Below are 20,785 nucleotides of genomic sequence, written 5' to 3'. Positions count from 1 at the left end.
TTGCACCTGCAAGCGTAAAGCACAACACAAGAACAGCGCGAACTCTGTGTCGTCGTCCATTAGCACGCTATGACCGAAGACGCTCACAATACGTTACCTTTGTTGGCCACCGGGCCAAGTAGAACACCTTTAGGTAGGATATACACATGGTTGCAGTTTCTTGTAAAACTACTGTCACGTGACTGTTATTCATGTGCCTGAAGGTAGACCGCTATTTCAGATGATTGTGACGTGCGGCATTTGTCTGTTCTCTGTATTTTCGGTCATGCTGCCGTTCCGTCTTTATACGCGTGTTAGGCGCGCAATGTAGACTAGCAGATAACGAAAACCAAACGGGCTACCCACGTACTCACAGGCATCGCGCACAACTGCTTACACTTACTAGTATTCCAGAGTTATGCGACTGACAAAGACATCAATGGGAATGATGGCAGTTGGAGGAAGGTTAGAGTGGGTTCATGAGAAATTTGCTATCATCCTTATGGGCAGTCGCCTGACCGTTGCCGGAGGCTGGCGTAAGCCACAGGACCAACATGATGCGCCTCTGGTCAACGCCTCGCCTTATTTTGCACCATCAGGCATCAAGTGAACTCGTTCTACTGCCAATTTATGTGCCTGGAAATTTGGCGAACCTGTGAACGTTATGGAGTTTTTCTTTTTACCGTACAAAGTTACTGCTGTTATGAGATTACCAGCGATTTCACCTTTCCCATGAAGTCCGTATTTTTGTCGACCTCTGTTCATATATTAGGGGTATTTTCGAAAGGTGTTGTAACCACGGCGCGCACCAGACCTTGCTATTCAAAAAGTCGTTTTATTATAGCGTTAGACTTCGGAGTGTGAAAATAGAAAAAAAATCGTGTCGTGTGTGTTTCGGCCGGGGTCTCGCCTTTGGAAACGCATATTTGGAAACTAGCACTAGCATCGTGCTCATAAATCATTCCAAGTGTATACGGCTTGCTAACTCACCCGTCTCTAATTCGTAAATTGCATGATCTACCATTAAGTAATTAGTTAAATGGCCAATTGTTAAAGTATTGTACTTCTTAGCACATTTCGATATATCGTGCAAATAATCGCCGCCTCTGCGAGTAATTGGGCTCAAGGAGCTGAACTCTGCTATCTGCCGCTGGCCATTTCTAAAACTTCTACCGATAAAGAGAAAAACCCCTACGTAGGTCAGCCCGTCAGTCATTCTTCTAGTCTGCAACTTTGCGCAGCCAATAGGAGCACGAACAGTATTGCACTAAAATCAGAAAGTCCGAAACAGTGTTCTGCAAAAATTTTAAACATATCTGTTTCCATTGACCGAGAAGACAAGAGTGCGGCCATCACCTGTAGGCCTAATTTGTGACCACGCTGACCCTAAGCGCATAATCCCAAACCGTACCTCGATAAAACCAGAAAAAAAAGGCTGTCTCAGGTGTCAGAATATCATACAGGACTTTACAAAAATTAAATATGCTGAAGCGCAGAGCCAAATCAGAACTGATAATGGAGAGTCTACGCACCTCATGCTGGAGCAAGACCACCCGAACGCGAAATATTCGATGAAAACGATGATGATGAGGAGGAGGAGGACCTTAACGTCTTTGCCACGTACCCACTCACGGGAATTGGCCAAGAGTCGGGCAGATTTTACATATGTGCTAAGTGAATAAATTTAGATAATCTATAAATTTGATGTATAAGTCAAAGCGAGTAAATTTCACAACTCAGTGGACTCTCATTCAATATACAAAAGGAAAAAAGTATATATACTTATAAATGAGACAATAATGGAAACATTAATTCAATGATATGATTAACAATGAAATCGGTTTGATTCAACAATGAATTTCTCTGTGGCGATGCATACATCCCCGTGTGAGTGTCCAAGCACAGAATCTCCGAAAGACAGCAATACCGGAGTCTTCAATGGCAGACGGAGCTGTCGCATTGTAATCTGCAATGTACTACTTTCTTCCCGGCGAGGAGAAACGCCGGTAGTCCAGTAAGTAATGGTCGATTGTTTCTAATGCGTTGCAGAAATGGCAAAAAGGAAGAAAAAGGAAATGCGGAGTAAAGGGAACCTGAAGATGTATATTGAACTTGTTCTTCTTTATGCCCAGCGTACATATTGCTTATACCCACTACGGGGGATAGGCCAATTAATGGATGGATTATTACAAGTTCTAACCAAAAATAAATCTTCAACTACTACTACCGCTTCAAACTTCAGCTGGTATAAAATAAGCGCTGGTAATTTTCCTAATTTTTTTCGCTATTGCAACTTGACAAATCTGTGAAAAAAGAAATATTTCTTGCAGATATATTAGAGAAGTATTAAAAAAGTATGGAATCATTAACATCTTCATGTTTTGCAGAGGTACTCATAAATGGATCGGTAAACGTGTCCTATATGGCTTCAGACCAGCACCGATGCCTCAAGTAGGTATCCGCACTTGTACACTTTCATTATATAGCTAGAAAACTGTCATCATTGAGCAACGGACATTGCAGGCGAAAGAATGCGTACAGAATGGACGTTAGCCTGGGGCGTCACAAATGGAGCCAGAAATCAGCTCACCTAATTTTTCGAGCGAGTACAACGCAGTCCCAGTACTGTTCTCAACCAACGAAAGTTCTTGTTTCATTTTTATTGCGATAGCAATTATATGGACACTCCAAAGCAGATTTCTGCCGTCGCCGTCGCCGTGAGGTTCCGTATGACGTCAACGGCGATGAAATCGTCGCCGCGCTCCGAACGCTGTATGTGCGAGTGAAAGGGCGCGAGGGACGCGCGCTTTCATGGGGAGCGAACGCACGTCGGAGAGCAAACGCGCGTTCTGCGCCGTGCTCCCTGAAGGGCTGCAGAATTAAGCGTCTCTTTCCTCCTTTCCATATATAGAGAGCAAACGCAACGAAACGTCGCGCGAAAGGCTCTGGGGGACGGGAGGGGGGGAGGGAGGGAGGGAGGGAGGGAGGGGGAAGGGGAGGCGACGTTTAGCTGCGGCACCAAATACGCATTTATATAAAAACGCCGCGCGCGTTCGGTGCGAACGCGGGCAAAACGCCGACGGCGTCGACAACAGTTCTGCGCGTTGCTAGTGCTGCTGCATGTCCAAGTTTATACAGCTGATAAAACTACTATCCTTACTCCGGATAGCTCTCTAATAATTTGCTATCGCAATTGGTGCTTCGCCTTTCGGGTGAAAGTGCGACATTTTTTTTTCCCTTCACTAGCTGCACTGTCACGAAGTTCTTGCTCTGTGCGTGTTTATATTTACTGTGATGAAATTAGTTTATAAATACTTAGGACAGGGGAAAAACGCGCCAAGGACGTCTTCGTGAGCCCTAATATCATTTTAATTGAGCACATCGCGCGTGTACCATTTCTGTCTGCTTGTCTAGAAGGGTACGGACATGCTAGAGAACGACATCCACAGCTGCTTTTGCAGAAAATAGCACGCAAAGAGCACATGAAGCCGTCCGTCAACAGACCCGCATTATTCTAACGGCGACAAAAGTGCTTCCTACGTCGCAGAGGCGTTGGGGAAGACCCGTTGAGTCTACTGAGAGTGATAAACCTTCCATAAAACTTATCTACTGTGGAAAAGAACAAATACTAAAGCAAAGAATCCAGAGGTGAGCCCAATTATCATCTCATCTCCCTACAAAACCATCTTTTTTGCCAAAGGCTGCCAGAAAGTGTCTAGCTCACCCGGAAAAGCATAAATCAAGGAAGGCGGAAGAAAACGAAGGCAAAAGCACCTAATCAGTGCACGAGCATGTGAAGAAAAGGTTTTCTGCCAGTCAAACATGTTCTGAGGCAGCAACAATAACTCGAACCAAAGTGCTTGATATGCAAGTTGTGAAGGCTTTGCATGAATTATATGTGCAAGCTGCATAGGGGGTGTGCCCATACGTGGGCTATACTACAGTGCCTGGTTTACAAGCGCTCAATTGTAGTAATCTTTCTTGGGTGGTCTCATTTTGCCAACACTAATAATTTTTATTTGATACTTATTAATTGCAGCGCCATAATTTTACTGACAAAGAAGACAATGACACTTATGCCGCTTTTCTCTCTTATTCTCTCTATCTTTTTCAGAATCTGAAAACTCTTTCTAATTCTCTCGTTGTACAAAATAGCACCTCTTCCTCTCCGAATTCACTCTCTCTTTTCTGTCATTATAGTCTCTTCGGCTTCCTTTCAAGCTAACCTATGTGATTCGCTTTCCACGAGACTAGCAACCCGTGGCAATACCTACGTAAGTGACACTGCCGTCCGTAGCGGGAGATTTGAGTTCGTCAATTCGGTTTTCTTAAACCATGTCACCTCTCCCGATAAAAAAAAAACCTGGTGAGGTTTCTCCGAGGATAAGCTTACATTCTGGTTGTTGTGACATTCAGTTGTTATGGCGTTCTACTACAGCTGATTTCCTAGGTGAATCCCAAGTCAAAGGCGCCCGTGCGCATTCCAATCCCGACAGAAAGCAAAAAAAAGCTCTCGCACGGCTCAGTGGGTGAAAGTATGTCTCTCAGTTGGCAAAAATGAATCCGAAGCTCTCCCAAACAGTGGCCTTGAACGTCACGGAGCTGCTGTGTAGGTTACGAGGGACACAGTTTCATTTTCCGCGTTATTTTAGCATCCGTTTTCATAGTGTTCTATTAAGCGCAACGTCATGCAATCAAAACAGCAAAATCAAAGCGTGCGAGTGGTCTATAGTGCTCTTTATGCATGGCTGCCAGCAAGGATTCCGGTTTCGGCGGCTCCGTGACATGGAGTACACATGGAGTGCCTGTCACAGTAATTTGAACGCGGGTCCCATGGTCGACTTGAGGCTCAGGGCGTTGATGGTCTCCCATCTCTTTCCGATGCGCCCCAGGAGTGCGGTCTCGGTCGCCTTGACGTTCTCGGCCAGCTCGTCGGCGCTCATCTTCACGTGCCCCACGGAGATGCTGAACGACATCTCCTGCGCGAGACGTCATGAGAAAAAAAAACGAAATCCTGACACCGTAGACAGAATTCGCCTACTTTTCACGTTCTCTGGAACGCCTGAATGCAAGGAAAGTTTGATCCGTCAGATGTCATTACTAAAGTAAATTCAATTTGAATAAATTATGGCGCGTTGTCTGTACCTCCTGCTACGATCTATTTAGATCTATCATTCGTGTTCGCTGTCGTTCTATAATACTGTTCTACTGTTTAATTTTGTAATGTTTGCACGGTAGATTTTTTTCTTGCTAATTACTCCTACAATAGTCGTGAGTATGGTTGAAAATATGTTTTAAGATTTCAACGCAAAATATCACTTCTAAATGCACTGTGTCTAATCGAGATATCAGAGTAGCAGTAAGCTAAGAAATGTGATACCTCCACATACGAATGTGCTCTCATCTGACTCCTGTTACGAAACGGTAAAGTGTTAGCAGACAGGTCTGCCACGACATACTGCAATTAGAGGAGGAAGTGCCATCTGGTGTCATCATACGCAGAAGCTCGTCATTCGATCGAGTATACTTAGACATTCGCCTTTTGTTTGTTCTTTTGTAGCGAAAGCTTCATGACGCTACCTCGGGCAGCCGTCGGCGACTCGACAGTTTTCACCTTGAGAGCTAGAGATCAAACCACAAGAGAACATAAAGGCGCGTTTATAGTTCATCGGCACGCGGGCGAGCGTCATCAGACGCCGGGCGCGTCGGAGCGCATTGGCCGCGCATTGGCCGCGCGTCCGGTTACGTTGGCGGCGCCAGTACGTCGAACCATCGGTTGAACTATAGCCGCTGTTGTTCTCGCCAACGTGACATAACGTGTGCGCGCGTTCACGCTACGCCGGACTATATTTAGGCCCTTACGGAGCCCTGAAAGGAGACATTGCCGCCGTTGCCCGAGTAGAGTTGGGCGAAACCGCACCTCGGCCACAGCTCGACAATGGGCCTAGCCAGGGCAGTGAAGCTTTCGCTATCAACCAGGGTTAACCAAAGCTAAACCACAGCATTTTTTTGTTTTGCTTACTTTCTTTATTTTGTTTGTCTTCTTGTTTTTTTTTTCTAATTGTGAGAGCGCGCGAATTTAACCCACCTTCTTCATCCACATCCTGGTGCTGCTCTTGAGCTCTTCGATTTTGAGATGCAATGGCACGCTTGGCGGCACCGGCGTGATGCACCTCCTTTGCTTGGCGAAAATGGGTCCCAAGACTCGCTTTAGGTCTTTCATCAGCGCCTCTGGTGCCAGGAAGGCGTCGTACCTTGCCGCTGCGGCAGCGTTCGAACCACTTGCATATACCGACCAACCGACGTCCATTAGGTTTGACGTTATGAAAGAAACACCGTAGTTGTTATTACATGATAGTTAAGACAGCAAGATGAGAAAGCAGCGTTCTTTAGAACTGCTCTCCGCAATACTGATAGCTAGCCCTCAATATTAGGCACAAATAAAGAACAAAAAAACAAATATTACAATATCAAGAAACACCGGTGATCAAAATGCATCCATAGAATTTGAAGAAAACATGCACATAACATGCTCTCGCCATAAGGTAGACGCATCTACGCGTACTGAGAGCTTGAAAACTACATCTGTATTTCGCAGGAAATCGTAGTGCAGAGATATAAATTACTTTTGGAATTCGTGTTTCTCTCTCTCTCTTTTTTTCTTTTATCAGGCTAGTTAAGTCATTAGAAGCCAAACACTGCGTTGAGTTTCGCAAGTTCAGATCAGCGTTACTTCTCGTAACAACTGTTAACATATACTAAAAAGCCTTGATTTCAACTATTCCTTCCAATTATTGCCCATTTCGCTTGATTCTAGAGGTCTTGAAGCGTTAAGTTGTATCGAGCTCTGCAAAACCGTAGTTCAAAGAAGGCGCCAAAATATTTGCGATCCACTCGTATCAGAAGGCAGCTCGCAAAAGACACAATCGTACCCACCCATGTCTTTGTGTCTTTTTCGCGTTACCCCCTGTTACAAGTGGGTCTAATACACTTAGCCATGAAAACGTTTCACTAGACTGCGTATGTGTGACCCAGTTGGCATTACTCGTTCCTCGTGTGAGCTGATGCGCTCGAATCCTATAAGCGCTTAGAGATATTATCATCAGCTTCACTTCGCCAGGTAATAAGATGCGTCCGCAGGCCCAATCACGTGTTTCAGTGGCACGCGTGACGTCACGTTTCCAAGCTCGGGACAGTAACTTCGTTCAAATGGAACTTGGCGCGAACTGGTCCAGCTGGAATTCGTATACTGACCCGACCGCGTTTAGATGCACCTTGCAAATCTGGTTTGGCAAGTCAACCCACCCCTTTGCTGGCGGGTTGACCAAACTCAACTCGACACTCGCTCGACCCGACTTCCTTAAGACCGGCAGGACGACTCGACCAGACTTTGTCGGCTTAGTGTAAACGTAACTGGTGAGAAAATCTATTCCTCGTAACGTGTGCAGCTTTGGAGCAGGGAAAGTTTTACAGGGGAGCCCTAATATATGGCAGCCGAATCACACGCCGTCCACTCCCACGACGCTAAGTGATTTCAAAACTTCTGGCACAGTACAAATGTGGAGGCTTGGCCAGGTTGGTAGTAATTCGAGACAACAAAACGCCATCGTTGGTGTCATTTTCTTCCCCGCGGTCTCCTCTTATGTGCTGTACCCGCTTGTTCCAGATTCTGGGTGCTCGCTGGCCCCCCTAACCGGCTCATATATCGTTCAAAGACTTTCATGAGGATGTTTCTCTCTGTTTTCGGTAAAGGAACTCCGCACAGAGGGCAAGTGGTACTGTTGGTGACACAGAAATTAACAGAATCTTGTATTACAACCTGCACGTTGTAGCGTATTGGGAGCTTCAAATGTTATTCACCCTCCAGAATCAATAAGAACGGTACCTTAGACTAGGTAGTGGGCGTGATGTACTGCCACAGTCTAGTTCCATTGAATCGGATTGCTTGATTTGACATATGTTAATAGAAAGTTCACCGCTCGTAGGTTGCTACTAAATGCGTCTTCAGCTACTTCGCACGGTATTCAAGTAGAAGTTGCACATCATTGAAGGGCCTCCTTAAGACTCCCATTCCTAACCGTTAGAAGTTTCCCGAGGACCCCTGATGTTGCTCCTTGCTGGCACGCTTTGACAAACACTGCCATACAAAACGTTCGGTTGGCAACGAACACACACCGAGTTTCTCAATCGCCTTGCGCCGCCCCTTCAGCTGCTTGGCTTCGTCAGCAATTCATGAAGTCCAAGTTGTTGGCCCTGGCTTCATCACGTTCCGCCTGGTAGCCGATCACGCAGGCCCGCATGTTCGGCTTTAGAATGTGCGGCAGCCTGTCCAGAGAGAGAACGACAAAATGGGGTGAACCGGCTTGGGGCACATCGTAGCCTCCGAGATCGGAAAGAAAAAGACGCGTGTAAGCTCAGAGGACATGCTCGCACACGCACACATTTCCTGCAGCTGGTCCCCAATCGCGGGAAGAAGGTACAACGGAACGGTGACTTCTAAATTACTTCTAAAACACATTCGTAATGCATTAATTGGAACTCCTTCAGTGTTAAAGCTTGTGGGGGGAACACAGGCCAACCCTTTGTGTGTGCTCGTCAGATGATGTCGGTCACCCTGAGATGCGGTAACTCTACTACTGAAAAATCCTTTTTTTTTTTTTTTGCTGGCAAGAAAGGCTGTGTTATCCTTAGCCATTAGAGCAGCAATCGCCCCTCAGTGACCACACATGCTCTGAATGCTATGGCAAGCTCCTCTGGCGACATCGAAAGCACCAACTCAAATGACGTATATATATATATATATATATATATATATATATATATATATATATATATATATCAACCTAAAGTGTAAACGCGGCAACTCACACAAACCCATTTTCTAGCTGCTGTTTTTGGGGGAGCATGCCACGAAGAATCCAGACCAATTGGAGGCTAACAGCGGCGCTGCAAAAGTGTGGTAATGCAGCTGTCGGCTTCTCTTATGCAAAAGGTCTCGCATATCAATCTGCGCTATTCAGGCTTACATCTACCCAGTATACCCGTGCTGTCCAACATCGGCGCGCATGGACATCTTTTGTAATGGTCTGAAGAGCCGACATTGATTGATTGATTGATTGATTGATTGATTGATTGATTGATTGATTGATTGATTGATTGATTGATTGATTGCCTGTATCGATGTACAGGGAACTGATAAGGACGCAGGTCCTGTTTAGCGCTTTGGCGCTGCTGTCAGAGCTTAAAAAATTCTGGAGTTGCACTTCCCATTATGAACTCCACGACCCTGACCTACAGTTATGCTACAACTATCTCCCCGTAAGGTGAAATCACGCGTGGATGGTGTGCCGAGGATGACTGGTATTTGGGGCTTGTGGGCGATACAACACCTCAGGAGCAAGTTATAATGCAAACAGAACCACAAGGACACTAGAAGACACATTTAACACAATACATAGCACTGTGTGTGTGTTTAATGTGGCAACCGGACAGTAGCGCTCGGCACTCTAACTCACTTTTGACAAGATGAATAGCTGCAGTCTTTTTCTATAGGAATGTCTTCTATTACCCGCTCATAATATAATGATGTCCTGAACAATCCCGGATAAGGTGTTGCAGGTTAGATTGTTCTTACCGGGCCGCACACTTTCGATATCTCTTGTCTTTGTAATTGCGTGTTTGTACTGGTGTTTTGCTTTGCCTACAATACTAGTCTCGCTTGTTCCTGCGATGGTCGCTTAGTCGATCGACCTGCAACTCGAGGTGCGCTTGAAACGGCAGCTTTCAATCCGCGCAGATTTGCTTACTTGACGACGCCGCTGACACGCCTGTACTTCTGGAAGTTGTAGTCCTGGAGCGCGACCAGCAGGTCCACCGTCTCCAGGAACCTGCGGCGCTTCCTGGCCGCCGAGTCGAGCACACCGTTGACGCATTCGTACAGCTTCTCCTGGGTCACCTCCCTTGGCTTCGGACTGGGCACAAAGTGAGATAGATGCGATTACGATATTTGAAGTTTCAGGGCGACTTCCTTAGATGCGACTGACTGGGCTGCTTAGCGATCCATAATGACTCCACCTTCGTCGCTTTCACCGCCTTCCGCATTCGTTCGAAGAATCTGCCCTTTGCGAGGTTTACACGCTCAATCCTTAAAGGGACACTAAATAGTAAATCCAAACAATGGACGACCTTGTTGACGACTGTTCCGTGGATGAAATAATTGCGCACCTCACCCGGCTGCTAAGAGCATCGCAGTACGGACGAACTGAGCACGCAAAGTCCATGGGAAAAGCAGTGCTATCGTGGAGGAATGAAAGAAACTAGAAGGCAGCGTTACGTCATACACAGAGCCTTCGCAAGTCAACTCTCCGTGATAAATAGATAGAAACTTTATTGGTGAAAGAGGAAAGAGGGTATGGGTAGTAGATGGTCGGAGTCCTTATAGTCCAGCGCCCCGCTGGCTTTAGCCGCCCGCCGGACCTGATCCAGGAGAGCCAGCTGCTCCTCCAGGTCCGAGCTGGTCCGAGTTATCCCTCCCACTGCTTCGGGTGCATGCCATGCCTTGCAGTGCATGGCTTGGCGGCTATGGTGTTTGCGCTGCTAAGCACGAGGTCGCGGGATCGATCCCCGGCCGCGGCGGTCGCATTTCGATTGGGACGAAAATGCAAGAACGCTCGTGTACCGTGTATTGGGTGCACGTTAAAGAACCCCAGGTGGTCAAAATTAATCCGGGGTTCCCCCGCTACGGCGTCCCGCATAATCATAACTTCCTTTGGGAGCGTAAACAATGCAGGATATCACTCTTAAAGGAACGCTGAATTCATCAGAAAAGTGTCTCCTATAACGCCGCGTCCAGGGGAGTCATATACGCTTATATGGGTTCGGACAGTAGCGCTCAGCGCCTTGAAATATCATAAAGCTTCTATCTCTTGATTTCATTCTTTGGTGTTCGATATACTCTATTAAAGAACGTTTGCACCCATCGGGGTTTATCTAGTCTCAACAATAATCGTCATATCTGCCTTGCTTGCGTTTCCTCTCTTGAAAACGCTGCGCTCGCTACTTTTTCCTGTCGAGAATGCAATGCCACGTTGACAACGCACGTGCTGTTCGTGCACCTGGAAGTACCGGGCGCGCTGCGATAAAGAAAGGATATGCGGGCGAGATAGGTGACGATTATTGTTGTGGGAGATAAGCCTCAAAGGACGCAAACTTTTCTTACAGTGTAGTTCTAGAGCTGCTTTCCTCTCCATCGTCCCTATCCACTATGCTGTTTCTCTGGTCTCGAATTTTAGGTTTAAGACCCTTTGCCGCTCACGACGCCTCCGTTCACGCAATATTTACACGGTTAGTTTCACGGCCCATTTGCACATTTTTTTTTACACTGTGAGTCCAAGCTTTTACGAAAGTTGCGAAAGTTTTTTTTTTTCATATTTTTCCAGCACCATCTCGGGAGAATGTGAATGATGAGCCTGATGTCAATTGCGGGTGATCGCCAAGATCTCCCGCGAAAGTTTGTGAGCATATATTTTAAGTTTCTACCAAAGGGCTGAGCGCTGCTTATGATAGTCTGCTTTTACATGATCTACCGTTTCTTCGTCCGAGGGGCACAAAGTGAAATTAAGATGCACATTTGGCAAGCTAGACATGATCAACGGCGTGTATTGCTTCCCCTTGAACGTTAACCTTAACTTGAAATTACACGCACTTTGAACATTGGTGCAAACCCATTATGCCGTGGTCGTGATGATGTTAATGATTATGATGACGGTGATGTGCGCATCCCTTTTGGAACATAGGCGATGACATACGTCACTAGCCTCAAACATTTAACTTTGCCGTGTGTATAATAAGTCTTTATACATTCATAACCCTCTGCTGCATTTAGTGCCGTTTACTCACGCCTAGAAACAAAAACTGCATAGCCTAATGCAACGTATATAAGCATTTTTATGTCTATAGAACAACTGCAATCTATTATAGCTACGTAGTACGCAGGTTACGCACTTAAGTCTTATGTTGGACAATCCCGAAACTGCGCAGACGAACACGTAGCAGTATGAGACACCGACCCGCGTTACGAATGGACCGCCAAGCAGTGCATCGTACCGATTAGAAAGGCAGCATGAAATAAATATAGCCTATTACGCAACGTATTTGGCGCTGATTAGCGTGCTGCACGTCCGGAGAGCCCCAGAGACTATTACTGAATTTAGATATGTTATTTTGTATGACATCGAGAAAAAAAACTGTGTATGAGCCAGTGGAGGAAATTTGAAGAAAAAAAAGGGCGTCTGCTTGCTCGAGATAAGAAATTTGCAAGTAAGAACCTGTAAACTCGCCGCTGCCTCGGCAGCGGAGCTATAATGAGGAATTAACTCGTACTGCATTCAAGTATATTAAGATAGAAATGGCAAGTATCGCATCGGATACAACTAATCCGCTCGTATCTCTGTACCTCAAATACTTAACGCCTCCGTGTGATGTGTCCGTATCGTGATGCATTTGCAAAAGTATCTTTCCCCAGCCCTGGCAGCTTGTCTCTAGACGAGATACGTTATATGTCCAAGAATTTTACGCCACGAGAGGTGGCACGTCTAAAATCCCACGGGAATGGGTTCGACGCCGGGTGTTTACGCGACTGCCGCTACACAGGGCTCACCTCGGCTCTGGTGGAGGTGGCGGTGGCGGTGGCGGCTCTGGGTCAGCCGGTACGTCCAAGATGGCGCTGCACGAAAAGACGAAGAGTAGAGTCGAGCCGCGCCAATATGCACGTTAGCTTTGAAAACATCAAGAAAAAAATACACGAAAAAGAAGAGAACAGTAGCAGGATCCGTGTGTTGCATCGCCCAGCCGTGCCTGCTGGTTGACTCGAGAAGATACTGTTCTTCGCTCTTATATTCCGTGCAACGCAGCATCATTGTAAATATATATTTCCAAAACCCTGTTTCTCGACGTGGAAGTGGCAGCGTGTGTGTGTGCGAATTAAATTGTTTAAAAGCACAATTGTAATCCTTGAGCTGGATTGCTAGTAGAGGGGAACTTTACTTGCAGAAGAAATCCAAACGCATATTCTATAATTAGTGAAAGTTCACTGATGAACGCTTGCACTCATTGCTTTAGAGCGCACACATTGCAATTTGCGAATTGAAGCCAGTGAGTCCTCGAATGTGCATCCACTTGGGAAAGAATTCGGAAATTAGCGCCAGTTTTCAGATAAGTACAAGTGGTCTGTTTGCTGGCTGTTCTTAGCATAGGTCGGCAAACTCACTTTTCTGTCGTCTGACTAAGGCTCACTCAAGTTCAGACCGACGGTGAGTCTCAGTCGGAGTGAGCCCGTTTGAGTAGAATTTTGGTGAGTCTGCGTCCGAGTGAGGACCTAAGCAAAACATATGCTGTCTGAGTGAGTATGATTGAGTTCTGTTTATTTTGCCAGCCAAAGGTTCTTAGTGATGATGCACGACCGACGCCCTGGTCATGAGTGCGCTTCGGGGATTCATGGACCACGCCCATCAGCTTTCACCGTCTCAGCCACACAAATTCCCAGCTGACGTCAAACTTGGAACCAGTAAAACACGACGTAAGAAACCAAAAATACGGATTGCTTGTTTCACAAAAAAACGCACAAGAATCAAAGTTGTCTATAAGAGTGAGGCATACCGCATACACTAATCTATGATCTATGATCCATAATGTATGATAACTACGTTTCAGATCAAAATTGCGGGACAACTCTTTGACATTTGATACCAAGCACGACCCCACACGCCGTCGCCACATGAAAACGATTGTGCAAGTCCCCTTGCCAGCTTCGCTGTCACATTTTTTGTAATTAGGGCCATACGGTCTCAAAACTAGATTTACAGTCCCACCGAAGTGTGTGTGTGTGTGTGTGTGTGTGTGTGTGTGTGTGTGTGTGTGTGTGTGTGTGTGTGTGTGTGTGTGTGTGTGCGTGTGCGTGTGCGTGTGCGTGTGCGTGTGCGTGTGTGTGTGTGTGTGTGTGTGTGTGTGTGTGTGTGTGTGTGTGTGTGTGTGTGTGTGTGTGTGTGTGTGTGTGTGTGTGTGTGTGTGTGTGTGTGTGTGTGAGGGGGGAGGAGGTTAATTACTTGCGATTGCCTAACTTGCGCTTGAAACACCACGACCGACCTCAGCCTGTGCGAATAACACTGATCATTCTACTGTTCTGGAGGTCTGGGGGGTCTCTTGATGCTGAAATGTAAGGTATAATTTGGAGTGACGCAGTGCAATCGATCCCACCGACCACAAAAAACTGAATCACTGCCGTCACATATCCACAAGCGCCGTTTTGGGGCCGCGCTGAACCTAGAGCGGGACCTTCAACCGTGAATCGATAAAAATAGAGAATAGAGGCTCTCCGATGAGTAAGCATGGCTTTGCAAAACTTAAAGCAAGGCAGAACGCTGAACAAGAGGGTCAAAGCAAAAGCGAAAACCTACTGTCTACGTACCCCATGCTGAAGAGAGACCACCCGAAAGCGATGATGCTTAGTGTGATGATGATGATCCTCAACTACGCCGCGTACCCACAATGAGGGATAGACTAAGTATCAGCTTTCTTTCTGTTTTATTTTCGTTGGTACCCAAGCACTGGGACTATTGATGCCAATAGCATGCTTGGCATTGCCAGGCCAGTTTTCCTTTCGGCCATCCAGCTATCTAGCTGTTGAACTAAAAACCAACTTGGGTCACTGGTTGTGTGCTAGTGGCCAGGTGCGTGACACCAGTGAGTGAACCTCTTTGACGCCAAACTTGAGTCATTAGATATGTGTCTCTGGGTATGTGCCACTCTTCATAATACTCATCATAACTTGTGAAACATATCATCATGAATTACACACCCATGATAAGATAGGTTTTTAATAAAGTGTACAAAGTATACATAGAAGAAAAAGCCCTCATTTAGTGCACAATACATTATTTTTCTTCTTCTTCTTCCGTTTCTTTCCCTATAGTTGCTTGAGAAACGAATTTGGGATTTTGGAATAGCCAGCTTTGGCGTAGCCTAGCTTTCCCTGCTTGCACAACAAAATTCGAAGGTGCGAGAAGACGTCAAAGAAACAAGATTAGTGCATACTGGACAGTCACGCTTACTGAAGCAAATACACTAACGCGAAATCTGATTTTTTAAAAAAAGAAGAAAAAATGGCAGAAAGGACATTAAGGGGAGTTACGATGACTCCGTTCCAAAAAGGCCGGTCCCCATACAAGTGACTCATGTGAGCCATATGTCTCCCAAGATGATGATGTTGTTGTCGCTATTGTTTTTGTTGTTCCCGAGCTCATGATTTTATACTTTAACAATTCGGCTTCACGTCCCATGATTACGCTTTCCTTCTTGCCTATTTCTAAAATTCGTGTACAATACAATTTTTTCCCTAATCCCCTTTCTCCCCCTTTTATTTCCGCTGAGATTCGTGCTTGGGGTCTCACAAGACTGACTACTCATTAATTCATTGCTTATAACTTTCTTCATCACTTCATTCTCTTATTACTTCTTATCGATGTCCACTCTTAAGCGTCCTCCAAGTTTTTCGATTACACTGATGATTCGAATATGTATTAATAATATTCAAACAATACCTGCAACAACAAAAACTGGCAGTTTCGGCCCGCAGGGCAAAGCATTGACCAGCGATAGCAAATTCTAAAAAAATATATTTCGGGGTCTTACGTGCCAAAAACCACGGTGTAATTGATTATGAAGCACTCCGTAGCGGCGGGGCACTATGGATTAATTTTGATTACCTGCGTTTAGCGTTGCCTACACATTCCTCGAACGGAGTTCCAACTATACGCGGGTGCGGACATGTCCGCGCTACGGCAGCACGCAAAAACAACTCCTGATGGGCAGAAGGGACAGCACCCTGGCAGTTACCAGGCGTCTCACAACGCTTCTGTGATTTATGAGCGCCGACAGATGGCGTTGGCAGACGTCACACCTCGTTGGTACAAGGGGCGAGACCGACGGGAAACAATGGGCGTTAGTCAGCACCGAATAAAAAAAAATTTGAGAGCACGCTTAAGCTTCGCCTTTAAGAGTGGAACGCGATAGCATTCAAAGATCCCTGGCTGCTTGTCAGGCTTCCCGGCAACTGCAGCTCTTTTGTCCAACTTCACCTCCGCGCGCGGCTGGCGCGGAGGCGAGCGCCATCTGGGTGGTGTTTTCGCAAGGAAGAAACCGCGGCGCGCCGCTGTATGAATTGTAGAAGTGCTGGAAAAGGGTTTTGTGATTGAGTTTCGTCGTAAGAGAATTATGTTTTTATCGTATATTCAAATTACAATCCGATGCTGTCACATCTGTAGGCTGTGGTTAAGTCGTACTTTGCGATTTTACTGACGGACTTTTTTTAGAAATTCAATTTTTTTCACTACCGCCTCGCGCCACGCGCAGGGCCTGCGCGGTCCGGGTGGCGACTTTACAATTGCTAGTAGGTACAGCGGGGGCGTGGCACGGCGGGTCATGTGACTTCCGCTTAACACGTGTTGTCATGGCGATCGTAGAGCTCCTAGGTGCCTAGGGACATAATTACTTAGGGACTTTTGAGGCCCTGGTCTGCGCGGCGGCGCGGCGGCTGCTAGTTACTGAGCGTGGCTCTCTTATCTCCGAGACCGGGCGCGGCGACCTTTCTAGGTGCGTAGGGAGCGAATCGTTTAGGGCGCGTTGAATGTCTGGCGGTGTCTGGCCCACGCCAACCACGCTTTATTATTGTAGCGTTTGTTCTAGTGGCGGAAATATTTGCAGTAGTGGTGGTGTGGCATGACGGCTTCTCATCTCGGGGAACTGTGGTGGTGTAAACAAGCGGATACTGCTCGCGTTTGTAACCCGGGGTCGAGGCGGAAGCCACGGTGCCGGGCGCCGACGCGAAGCGGCGGTCGTTGGGGTGTTGCGGAGAGCAGCGTAGCAACACCCCAAATAAAAAAATACTGCTCCAATCAGGTAGACTGCTCCCTCCCTGATAGTGAGATTATATTTGGATCATCAAAACAGTGATGCGTTTATATATCACTGTTTATAAAATGCATCACTGTTTTGACGATCCAAATATAATCTCACTATCAGGGAGGGAGCAGTCTACCTGACTGGAGCAGTATTTTTTTATTTGAGGTGTTGCTACGCTGCGCTCCGCAACACTCCAACGACCGCCGCTTCGCGTCGGCGCCCGGCACCGCGGCTTCCGCCGCAGCCCCGGGGTACAAACGCGAGCAGTATCCGCTTGTTTACACCACCACAGTTCCCCGAGATGAGAAGCCGTCAAGCCACACCACCGCAGCCGTTCTGCAAATATTTCCGCCACTAGAACAAACGCTAGAATAATAAAGCGCGGTTGGCGTGGGCCAGACACCGCCAGACATTCAACGCGCCCTAAACGATTCGCTCCCTACGCACGTAGGTGCTGCGCTCGGCAAGGTCGCTGCGCCCGGTCCCGGAGATAAGAGAGATACGCTCAGTGGAGACGAGTGCCTCAAAAGTCCCTAAGCGATTATGTCTCTAGGCACCTAGGAGCTCCACGATTGCCATGACAAGACGTGTTAAGCGGAAGTCTCCGCTGTACCTACTAGCAATTGTGAAGTCGCGACCGGGTGGTTCGGGATGATTATTTCCGCCAACAACGCCGGCGCGCCCGCGTCCACGCCGACGCCGGATTTTCTGCCACATGGGGCCCTTAATGCTGTCACGCTAATATCACACAATGTTAGCTTGACATTTACTCCCCATTCCGCTCAGAGCAGTGAATACACACAGCAGCTCAACAGGACTGTTAGTGCGCTTTCACTGTGCGTGCGCACAACGCTTGTGCCAGCAGTGGAAGCCAGAACGCTGTCCAGGGCCGCTATCATCTACGCGTTCGAAAAGCCGGCGTTCGGTTTCGCCTCAAGGGATTGGCCTAGGCCGCGATATCGGCGCGGCCTGCATGGGCAATCGCGTGAGACGAAACCGGACGTCGGATTTTCGAACGCGTACAAGATAGCGGCCCTGGCTCCTTCACCGGAGGCGATCATACGGAGCGTTGATGATGCGTCCTATTCGCATCGTCGCTTTTGCAGCCAAACGCGCTTGCGGATCTGAACACCCTCAACAATCCGTGAGCGAGTGGCGCTTGCATCATCGACAGTGGGACAACACGACAACGCCGACGGCAGCGTCAGTGACGACGGCGCGAGTGCATCTCCGGCGTCCGTATAATGGATATCGCATTAATAAGAAAAATTATACTTATCTCACGCGGTGTGGGACTCGGTTTTAAGCAAAGCTTTGTTTTGCGTTTGCGAAAAACGCCATTTTTACTTATCGATCAATTCCAAGTAGACAGTGCAGGACGAAGTTGGATCGTCTTCACAGGAGTACACCCGTTCACTTGGCGAGCTACACTGACTAACTAACTCCTGTGTCCTCATTTAGTCCATTATATTCAGAGCACCGCGGAGCTTCCACTGTGCGAACACTGGTTCAGTTCAATTTCTTTAGTGTGTTTTGTAGCGCGCGTCCGCGCTCGGTGTATAATGGGCCTGCTTGCCACCGGGCCTCCTAGGTTTGCGCCATCTCTGGGACCCATCCATGGTCCAAGACCGGCCGCAGCTAGCAGAGCCCCGACCCTTCGTGACCCATCGTGCAAGACAGCAGCCAGCAAAGCGGTGAGCAGAGGCAAACGAAGCTTCCCTTTAAAGTAATTTATAGGCATTTGCCGGGGACTATAATTCTGTTTCCCCTGTGGATGCGCCAGGCCGGCCGATGGGCTGGCCAAGCGTCTAGGGAGGTATTCTGTAAGTGTCCACCTAGTGGGCACTTACGAAGGTGGCACTTAAGTATTTTTCCCTCCCTCTCCCTCTCTCTCTATCTTGCTTTTATTTATGTCTATCGCTCATTTCCTTCTTTTTCTCTCTGTCTATCTCTCTCTCCTATTTCAACCTGAACCTGGCACGATTTCGTCTGCTGCTCAAGTTCTGATTGGCTGGGCTCGGGTACGCGTCAGAAGGAGACCGGCGCCTTCTGCCAATCAGCACTTCAGCAGCAGACGAAATGGACGTGTCCACTAGGTGGACACTTACAGAATACCCCCTCAGGTGTTCGGGCACGGCCCGACATGAAGGGAGTAAGACAAGGCGAGCTTCTTCCTGAAGTGCGGTCTTCCCAAGTTCTTTATTTCATTTTTACACAGTAAATATATTTAGACCAGGGTGAATATCAAATTTGTTCGAATAGGAATCAAATGCAAATACGAAGTATCGAATTTCGAATCAAATACTGAACAGTGTAACGCAGACACGTATTTTCAGCAGGAGGTTTATTTCGGTGTCATTAGTGCCACGTCTCTACTGACCAGTACAAAAGAAACAATTAACAATCAGGGACAAAGGATAAGTTTTAAACACAAGATTGTCAATTGTGATTAAGAAAAGCTGCACAAATAGCCTCTCAACATCTTTAGAGCCTGGTTGCAAACAAGCTTTCCAGAAAAAATGAATGGCTTCTGTATGACCAGACTTGTACACGTTATAGAAAAAATGTTACCGATTAAAATTAAAATTACTTCGAAAATTACACTCAGAAATGTAATTGATTACAGGTACTAATTACTGCCCCACGAAATTAATTCAAGAATTACCAAAAAAAATGTAATCGATTACTTCTACGTAAGTTTCATTCGGACTTTTAATAACATCGAACAGATGCCGTAAACAGAATGAGCTGGCCTAGCACATTCAATGCGTCCTCTACAGCTCTTCATACATTGCTTATCTTTACAAACACGAGGAGGTATGCAAAATTCCGTAAGCAGGCTGCAGGAATGGTTGTCAGCAGCCCGCATGTTGACACCTTATTACAATTCTAACCCGAGGTCTGCCATCGTGGTTAGGTCAAACTAGGTGTGAAGAAAAGCGCATTTGCAAGATTTCCATATCCCTCATGCTTTTGAAAAATTTCATAGGTAATATTCCCTCGTTTTATCCTGAAGACCATCAGGAGCGACACTGAACTCGCTATATGCCCGAGCTGGGAGGCGGGGTGGTTTTGTAACGTACGAACATCTTGCGCACAAGGATTGTCGTTACTCTGCACTTGGTTCCTCGGTAACGTGCCGCGGTCATTGTTGCCGGGTCTCAAAGAAGACCCTCCCGTTTGGGCCACTGTAAAACCTCTGAAAATCGTCAGTAGGTGATATCTGGCTTTAACGTCCTAAGTGACCTTCGCTATCGAGACATATTGGCATCGGTTAAGCTGGTGGGCCAACATCTGGTGGAGTCGTTAACATGAGGAAACAAACATTGAGCCCCCGAGTTTGCGCGTCTGAACGTGAGCGTCCACGAGGCTGCTGCGTGGCACAATCTCGGGCGTTCTACTGTAGTTCCCGTCAAATCCGGGTTCCCAAGACTGCGTCGCGCGTAACAGTTGTCTAACCAATAATGTAACTAACTACGTGTAATTGATTACTGAAAGAAGTAACTGAATTGCAGGGAGCGTTACCGAGTAAAAATGTAATCGTTAAATTACGATATTGCCAGAGAATGTAATAGCCCACAAATAATTAATTACATGTAATTCGTTACGTGTAAGTCTGACTATAGCTTTCCAAAAAACGCTAAAGAAATGGTTGCTGAAAGAATATCAGAAGTTCTCGGAAAATAAAGCTCCTTACAGACTTTTGTGCCGTAGAGACACGTAAAAGGGCCTGTTGCAACAAAAACATCGCCGGTTGTAGCATATGAGATAACACTGCTAGATTACTAAACTGCCAAAAGCACTAAATGACTGACTACGAGCAAAAAATCTCAGGTTGTCATCTAGGCCT

General features: G+C 46.8%; 2 protein-coding genes across 3 annotated transcripts in view; both read right to left on the bottom strand.

Annotated features, from left to right (window-relative positions):
• LOC119464963 (60S ribosomal protein L10a-2-like) overlaps positions 1–14,465 on the bottom strand; it is a 49,241-nt gene extending 34,776 nt beyond the window's left edge. The window contains exons 1-6 of one of the 2 annotated variants that reach the window (XM_037725820.2): positions 14,444–14,465; positions 12,638–12,703; positions 9,786–9,950; positions 8,155–8,304; positions 6,068–6,240; positions 4,712–4,958 (exon numbers count right to left, since the gene is read on the bottom strand). In XM_037725820.2, the coding sequence (XP_037581748.2) occupies positions 8,202–8,304; positions 9,786–9,950; positions 12,638–12,703; positions 14,444–14,448 (339 nt within the window). In that variant the 5' untranslated portion in view covers positions 14,449–14,465 and the 3' untranslated portion in view covers positions 4,712–4,958; positions 6,068–6,240; positions 8,155–8,201. Of the gene's footprint in view, positions 1–4,711; positions 4,959–6,067; positions 6,241–8,154; positions 8,305–9,785; positions 9,951–12,637; positions 12,704–14,443 lie in introns of those variants that run through there. The other variant, XM_049655670.1, reaches the window with a different exon arrangement.
• LOC125939695 (60S ribosomal protein L10a-like) lies at positions 4,788–6,289 on the bottom strand. The gene is made up of 2 exons (XM_049655417.1): positions 6,068–6,289; positions 4,788–4,958 (listed from the first exon to the last, which is right to left on the bottom strand). Exons 1-2 carry the CDS (start codon positions 6,287–6,289, stop codon positions 4,788–4,790), a joined length of 393 nt encoding a protein of 130 aa, XP_049511374.1.
• Positions 14,466–20,785: the final 6,320 nt, after the last annotated feature.

Source organism: Dermacentor silvarum, chromosome 9 (assembly GCF_013339745.2).
Source record: "Dermacentor silvarum isolate Dsil-2018 chromosome 9, BIME_Dsil_1.4, whole genome shotgun sequence".
Lineage (NCBI taxonomy): Eukaryota > Metazoa > Arthropoda > Arachnida > Ixodida > Ixodidae > Dermacentor > Dermacentor silvarum.
Note: the sequence above shows the minus strand (reverse complement) of the source record. Positions and strands in the feature narration are given on the sequence as shown.